Genomic DNA, 7,968 nt, shown 5'->3' on the forward strand with positions numbered 1-7,968 from the left:
GGTTCATCTTGTCTATATCCTTCCCTCCCAATCAACCTAAGATTCATACTCTAGCTGCCACTCTAAAGAGGGTAGCCTCTTCACTCTTGCCTAAAACTGTATCACAGATATTTCCCAGCTCTGGTGTGACACTAGCCCTATGCTGATAGGTCTCTCTGTACATTTTAGTTCTGGCTGTAAACCTGTTCTGACCAGGGGTAATAGGATTTGGGGATAAGGGTGAGGTTTGACTGCATCACTTGCATTTCTAGACATGAACAGCAAGAGGCAGGGTTCATGTGTAATACAACATCAGGGGGAGGAATTGCTTATGTAACTGGGACAGCAGATTTAGCGAAAAGAGAGAAGAGGCAGAGGCTGAGAATGGGAACAGTGAGCTGTCGGCAGGGACAACACGCCCGGGCGGCTGCTCTTCATGAGGTAGGCTGTGGGGCTCTGGCAGCCTGTCTAGGGGAGGTGAAGAAGACCTGGGCTTGAGGCCTGAGAAATGACTGGTGAGGAGCATGTTAGCGATGCCCACTGTGGGGGTGGGAAGGCTGTACTGTGAAAGTATCCCAGCCCCACACTGGGAGGTACAGGTTGGACCTTGGATGCCTCATGGAGCAAATGTCCAAATATTGCCTTCTAGAGGATTTGAATCACGTTCAGGAAATCTAGACCTTGGCCCAAAGCAAGAATAATGGTGGCAATTTTGCCTGGTCTCAAAAATGTATTTCTAGGGTTGCTATTAGAGGGAGTGCCTGCTGAACCTGTAATGCCTCAGGCGCAGGTTTAGAGTGGCCTCCCTTCGTTCTCAGCAGGGTGGCAACATCCAGGGCCCCTGGGTCCGAGGCTGGAAGAGCCTCTGGTCAGGTGTGGGGACCACCAGGTCAGGCCTGGAAGAACTGTGGGGACTATTGGGGCATCAGTGCCAGCACCAGAAGCCCCTGGAGCCAGCCCCACCGCTAATAGAGAAGCCTCTGTCTGAGTGGCCAGTGCCTCAGATCATCAACCTCTTTCTGCCGGAGTTTCCCATTAGGCCCATTAGGGGGCATCGGCAGCTGAAGGTAGGTCAATGGAATCACTGGAAGACATCTTTGTTTTGGGGAGAAATCTAGAAATGACCAGAGTCTCAACTGTTCTATTCTCCATTTTTCTGTACAGATTTTAGGCCTTGTGGCTAAAGGCTCCTTTGGAACTGTCTTCAAGGTGTTAGACTGTGACCGGAAAGCAATATGTGCAGTGAAGGTAGGGACCTAGGTACTCTTCCACATTATTCTCTAGTCCCTGCCTCCAGTTTTGATTCTGGAAAGGTTGGGAGGAATAAACAATTCAGTAGCATTATTCTCTTCTGGGAGCTATCATTCCTGTCCTGTTACAGGTGGTGCCTAAGGTCAAGGTCCTCCAGAGGGACATCCTGAAGCAATGCAAAGAGGAGGTTAGCATCCAGGTATGCACAAAGCCCTGGAAAGGATCCTAGGAAGAACTATAAACTAAAGGTGGAGAAACTAGCCCTGGCTGGCATAGCTCAGTGGATTGAGTGCGGGCTGCAAACCAAAGGTGGAGAAACTAAACTACAGTTGTCCTGCTTTTCCTGGTTCTGCCTATCCCTCTGATCCAACCAAAGTAGATCCTGGGAAAAGTAGCTACCAGCAGGGTTAGTCTAGGTTCTTTTTTTTGTTTGTTGTTGGGAACTTGTTCCAACTCATGCTGTTCCAATTTATGCTGGCTTTTTATGAGGCCAGCATAATCTTGACACCAAAGCCCAGTATGGACATTATCAGAGAAGAAAAACTGTAAACCAGTTTCACTCATGAAAGTAGATACAAAAATCATAAACAAAATATTAGACTGTGTGCAACAATATATAAATATGGAAATACATCACAACCAAGTTGTATTTATTCTAGGAATATACCATATTTTTGGACCATAAGATGCACCTAGGTTTTAGAGGAGGAAAATAATGGGAAAATTTTTGAAGCAAAAAATGTGGTAAAATATTTAATAACATAAATAACATAATATTTCACACCAATGTAAATGTAAACAGAACTCAACAGCAGTATTAACAATCACTATTCCTCCCAAATTGGGGGGGGGGTGCATCTTATAGTCCGAAAAATACAGTAAGATTGGGTTAACACTTTTATAAATCAATGTAGAAACTTCTACTTTCAATCAAGATGGAGTAGAGGGACTGGATTTACCCTCACCCATGAAACAACCACAAACAAAAAAGGAGACTATGTAAGAGAATGTGAACAAAGGAACCCACAGGCACTTCACAAAAGAATATACTTAAATGACCTGTATATACATACACATATATACACATATAAACACATGAAAAGATGCTCAACATCCTTAGTTACCAGGGAACTGCAAGTTCAAACCAGAATTAAATAGCCCTACATTCCTACTAGAATGACTAAAATAAAGGAAAGGGGAGGAGAGAAAAGAATTAAGTAATATTTTTATAATACATAGAAAAAATCAGGATTTCCATCAAGGTCATTAACTATAATTCTTGATTTTTATTGGAATAACCAGTGTTTTCTTGTTTTGCTCATCTAAATTTTTAAATTTATTTTTTTAAAAATACATATAGCTCCTGTAATAAAAATTAGGGTTTCAAATGTTAGAATGCACATGCAAACATAAAATTAATCTGTTAACACATACAGAATTGGAAAGATCAAATCATTCAGTACTGAGCCATTAGTATGTAAGTGTTTAAAAACAAAATATCTGGCACTGTGGTCTGGTGATAAAATACACAAATAAGTCTATTAGACAAAAACAGCGAAGTGAACTTTAAAAAGCATGATGTTTATGATGAGTTTCAAGCACTAACTGCAAAAACATCTCAAACCTCAACTGTTAGGTGACAGTTTAGCAACCAGAGATGGCACTTAATGCAAGCAAGTGGTTTGAGTGAACATACATTCAGCATTTACTACGAAAGGGAAGGATTCCCCCCATGACAGAGGCATTGATACACTACCCTCTGTACCTGGCACAGCCTGGAGGAGCTCAGAGCCACCTTCTCTGTCATGTTGCTGCTATCATGGGTTTCTGAGAGACACCCCACAAGACTGCTCCCTTCAGAGGGTCTAGTCCTTTCAGAAGAAGCATTAGTTGTGTTGTCGCTGAGATTTGCTGACACGGAGTTACCTTTATTCACAACTTCTGTTGGTTCTACAGTAAAATGCACCTCCTCAGTAATGTACAGTAAAACATCTTCCTCCCTTCCCCCCATCTATCCCCTCCTCCCCCTCTTGCTTCTCATGCTGGGGTGGGGGGAACTAGTGGCAGTGGCTTCCTCCAGCTATTGCTGCCCACCCCCAACCACAAGCTCAGCCCTGTCTTGGGCACCCCTCAGCCTGGGCAACGGCCCACCTGCCCCAGCTGCTGCTGCAGTGCCAGGGAAATCTCTTCAGCATGTCCCAGTGTGTTCTTAGTATTATGCTGGTTCCCAGATTACCAGGCAGACAGCCCCAATTTAGTTCATTTAACCTGAGAGGTGGGGCAGCAGCTCCATTTCTGCACAAGTAGATATATTCTGACTTCTTGGCTGCCTTGATCCTCAGTGACCCTGTTCTTCCCTAATTTCCTGTTTTCTTTGTCCCTAGCGACAGATCAACCATCCTTTTGTACATGGTTTGGGGGACAGCTGGCAGGGAAAACGGCACCTCTTCATTAGTGAGTGACTGGTCTCTCCTCAGTCCCTGCATCCTTCTATCATATTCCTCACCTGAGATTATCCATCCCTTTGGCTTGTTCTGCCTTTGCTTTATTTCCTCACAGCATTTCTATCTCCCAAAGGGAGAGGGAACAAATAGCATATGGCATCAATTTGGGCAGGAGGTCTACAATGCCTTGAGCCCAGGCACAGTAGGCCCCAAATTTGCCCAGACTTCTGGTGCTTTGCAGTGTGCAGCTACTGTAGCACAGATCTGTACTCCCTGTGGTCCGCTGTTGGCTGCTTTGCTGAGGCTTCCATCCGCCTCTTTGCTGCTGAGCTGGTCCTGGTGCTGTGTAAGTGAAACAGGAGTGGTAATGGAAATGAGGGAAGAGTTAATGGCGGGGGGACAGAAAGAAGAAAATTGGTATTAACTATGGAGGTCAAAGAACAGGGATAGGGATGGCGTGGGACTACCAGGGTGGCTGGAAAGGACAGGAGAGCTGCAGCACACCCCATGCACTTGCTGTCATCCACAGGCTATCTCCATGACTTGGGCATCATCCATCGAGATGTGAAGGTAGAGTTAAGTGTTTTTTTTCTTTGTCTGAGGAGGGGCCTTAGTAAGAAGTTCCACACATCCAAGAAATCATGGGATAGCTGAAAACAGCTGACCCATGGGGCCCTCATGGGCAAGGACCTTCCAAGTATAGAACTGAATGTTGAGTAGGGCATCTTCAGCTGTGGGGTATACAGGAAGAGGATGAATAATAACTTCTCACCTGTGATTTTTCAGATGGAGAATATCCTTCTGGATAAACGAGGTAAGTCCTTTTCTTTTCCTAGCCCCAGAATGAGAGGTATTTCATTTGGGAATAAGTCATGGCTGATGAGGGATGGAACAGAGTGGTGCTATTGCATTATCTTTTATAGGTCATCTGAAACTGACAGACTTTGGTCTGTCCCGCCACCTGCCCCAGGGAGCTCGAGCCTATACTGTCTGTGGCACTCTTCAATACATGGGTAAGAAAAAAGCTAAAGCCGGTGGGCAAGCGTTGGGCAGGAGGATAGCCAACCAATGTCAATGACAAGTATCTTTCAAATTTGTAGCCCCAGAGGTCCTGAGTGGAGGGCCTTACAACCATGCTGCTGATTGGTGGTCCCTGGGTGTCTTGCTTTTCTCTCTGGCAACTGGAAAGGTGAGAGAATGAATGATAGTAGTGCTGGGCAGAGAAGAGAAAAGTTTTTGCCCTGTGATGGGAAGACCTTAGGGAACCTTGCCTTTTTCCTGCTAAGAAGTGATACCCCCCACACCTCTTAACTCAGTTTCCAGTGGCTGCAGAGAGAGATCACGTGGCCATGTTGGCAAATGTGACCCACCATGGCTCTGAGATGCCAGCTTCTCTTAACCAGGGACTTTCACTTCTGCTCCATGAGGTAAGGGTGAGCACCGCTTTCCTTCTTGACTACCAAACAAACCATTCTCTCCTTTCCCTGTCATTGAAGTGGTATTTCCCCATTCCACTGATGAATTATTTGTGGGGCAGGGCTCCAACTTGATCAAGTACTATGTTATTACTTGTCCACTAACCAGCATTTCAAATTTCATTCCTGAGTTCCTGGTCCTCCAATTATCTGCCCCATCCATAACAGGTCACTTCTGAGTGGGCCAGTGATACTTTCTTACCATTACAGCTCCTTTATTCCTGCCTTTGCCCCCACATTAGCCTGTTTCCCTCTTTTAGAAATCCTTTCCTCTCTAGGGTTCTTTTTCCTGCCCTCCAGGCTCCATGAACTTGTTTTTCCTTTTCCAGTGCCCCTGTTAACAGTCCCTTTCCTATCCCAGTCCCTTATCCTTGTTGCTTTATTTCCCTTCAGCTCTTATGCCAGAATCCCCTCCAGCGTCTACGGCATTTGCATCACTTCCAGGTCCACCCTTTTTTTCGGGGTGTGGTCTTTGACCCAGAGCTCTTACAGAAGCAGCCAGTGAACTTTGTCATGGAGACCCAAGCTACCCAGCGTAGTCCATCAGAGTCCATGCTGTTCAAGGACTTTGACTATAACCTGGAATCCTACCTGGTCCACTCCAGCCCTGCTTGAGGCCCTCTACTATAGATTGAGGGGCCCATTTGGGAACCTGAGGATCACCTCCACTACCAACTCAGTATGACCACCTTGATGATCCAGTTTGGTTTTACTTTGTAATCTCTTATCATTGTGTTCTTCTTCTAGGCATTGTACCAGAGTTTAATTCTTGGGCATTCTGCTGCTGGCAGCCATAACCGGCCCTAGTCCTTCCCCCATCATACAACCCATCTCTCAATTCATTATCTCAGATCAGCGTGTCAACCTCTTTCTGTTTCATTTCTCCAGTGCTCAAGCCCTGAAGCTTTTAGCCAGAGGCTTATTTCACTTTCCCACTTTTTTTCTGCATCATTTTTCCTTTCTTGAGCAATAATAACACTTCATGGGTTCCCAAGGTACTATTTATATGTTTAACAGGTTCTTCAGAAGCAGTGTGAATATTTCTCAGAGGTCTCAAAAGCTGGCATTTCAACCCCAATATGTATCTAAATCATATGATTCTGGGGGCACAAAACCAGTCTGTAATGAGTTTAATTTTAAATAATTTGAAAAATGAATCATAGTAACCTAATGTGACAAAGAAAATAAATAGGGAGTGAAACATGGGTGTGTTAAATGTCATTAAAGGTAACTGGAATAGCTATCCATATTTTTTCCAAAACAAAACCACTTTGAAAGACATAAGGACTCTTTTTTAAAATTTTTTATTTATTGATCTGAGATAGGGAGAGAGAAACATCAGTTCATTGTTCCACTTATTTATGTATTCATTGGCCAACTCTTGCACGTATCCTGACTGGGGATCAAACCTGCAACCCTGGTGTATCAGGATGATGCTCCAACCAACTGAGCTACCTGTCCAGGGGTGACATAAGGATTCTTAAACTGATCATTGCTCTAGACATCCCAGGATTCAGTTTCTAATGGGCAAACCAAGGGATTAAGAGGCATGACATCAACCTTAACATTTAAGTACTTTTTCCTTTAGTAAAGAAAATCATCTGGACCTTAAATTTGTTATACATTTCTGGCCTTTTGACTTCTTTTCATTTTTATTTAACTTCTCAAAAGCTTCATTTTTAATATTCTTCAGTCGTATCTGATTTCTTTTTTCAGACCAAAGGGAGTCTGTAAAATATTCTGTGTACTTCTATTAATTCTGTCCCTGGATTAAGCCAGATTTTCCCCGTACATAGCTAGCATTTTATTTGCCTCTATAGAATTGCTTTTTCTGGATTGTACTTTGGCAATCTGTATCAAATCCCTATGAAACTTAATTGCTGTCGATACTGTAAAGGGTATTTATGATTACAATTCATAATGTTCTTTTTAAAGATGCATAGGAGAAATTTTCTCTGAACCAAGTTGCGCTTTCCCTGAATTGCTGTTTGGCTTTACCTTAAAGACACTGAATATTCAACTGACTATATTTTTCTTTTCATATTGATGCTAGACTACTTAGAGCCAAATTGTGGCCCACCTCCAGCAAGGGTTTAAGGACTTCATGTTGTATATTTTGTATGCTAGCTACTGTTATTAGGGAGACCTGAGTTAGGGGGCTCCCCCTCATTGGTTCTTGTCTCACTCTTGAGAGATGAATTTAGTCAAGAGACAGCAAGTATAGTGGAAATGAGATAGTAAGTTTATTTATGAAATACGCTTGAGTGTGAAGGTACAAGCAGGCACCTGGCTAGACTGTGTGCACTGACTATTGGGATTTTAGGGGTTTTATGCTTGTAGCCAGTTTCTGATTTCCCCGTCCTCCTCCCTTCTCCAGACCTTGGTATTAACATACAGTTTCAAAGGCTTCCTTTCCCAGATAGTGGAAATGATACACACAAGGCTCCCTCCTCCTGCGCTTATCATAGTCTTTCTTTTGATTTTCGGAACACCTGGCAATCTTATCTGACTAGGCTCAGGACTGCTGAATTAATGGGTGAGACAGTCTCCCTTCCCCTCCCTGCCTTGGTTTGCTATCTACCCTGCCTAACAGCTACGTTCTTCCTTCGTTTCCTTTATTTTCTACACTTATTTTCCTAATTCTCATTTTTCTGTTTTATCTTACTATATTATCTGCATCTTTGCAAGCCTTCTGGGAATGAGGCTGGGATATAAATAAATAAAAGGAGTCCTGGCTGGTATGGCTCAGTGAATTGAGTCCCGGCCTGCAAACCAAAAGGATGCTGCTTCAATTTCTAGTCAGGGCACATGCCTGGGTT

General features: G+C 43.7%; 1 protein-coding gene across 4 annotated transcripts; it reads left to right on the top strand.

The window, feature by feature from the left end:
- The first annotated feature begins 100 nt into the window (after window positions 1–100).
- On the top strand, window positions 101–7,968 carry RSKR (ribosomal protein S6 kinase related). 4 transcript variants are annotated; one of them, XM_045835724.1, is made up of 12 exons: window positions 101–420; window positions 798–1,046; window positions 1,144–1,227; window positions 1,361–1,429; window positions 3,615–3,684; window positions 3,916–4,020; window positions 4,204–4,244; window positions 4,461–4,488; window positions 4,598–4,687; window positions 4,775–4,863; window positions 4,991–5,101; window positions 5,543–7,968. In XM_045835724.1, exons 1-12 carry the CDS (start codon window positions 277–279, stop codon window positions 5,762–5,764), a joined length of 1,302 nt encoding a protein of 433 aa, XP_045691680.1. In that variant the 5' UTR covers window positions 101–276; the 3' UTR covers window positions 5,765–7,968. The 4 variants fall into 4 exon arrangements, with proteins under 4 accessions (XP_045691680.1, XP_045691681.1, XP_045691682.1 ...); XM_045835725.1 differs by having other exon boundaries at window positions 801–1,046; XM_045835726.1 differs by lacking the exon at window positions 3,916–4,020.

Source organism: Phyllostomus hastatus, unplaced genomic scaffold (genome assembly GCF_019186645.2).
Source record: "Phyllostomus hastatus isolate PE091 unplaced genomic scaffold, TTU_PhHast_1.1 phas_contig_210, whole genome shotgun sequence".
Lineage (NCBI taxonomy): Eukaryota > Metazoa > Chordata > Mammalia > Chiroptera > Phyllostomidae > Phyllostomus > Phyllostomus hastatus.

Excerpts from the sequence above, each read along its gene's own strand:
- RSKR (XM_045835724.1), top strand. The coding sequence starts at position 277 with ATGTGTAATACAACATCAGGGGGAGGAATTGCTTATGTAACTGGGACA. Across the intron at positions 421-797 it reads GGGCGGCTGCTCTTCATGAG|CAGGGTGGCAACATCCAGGG; the intron begins GTAGGCTGTGGG and ends CTTCGTTCTCAG. Across the intron at positions 1,430-3,614 it reads AAGAGGAGGTTAGCATCCAG|CGACAGATCAACCATCCTTT; the intron begins GTATGCACAAAG and ends CTTTGTCCCTAG.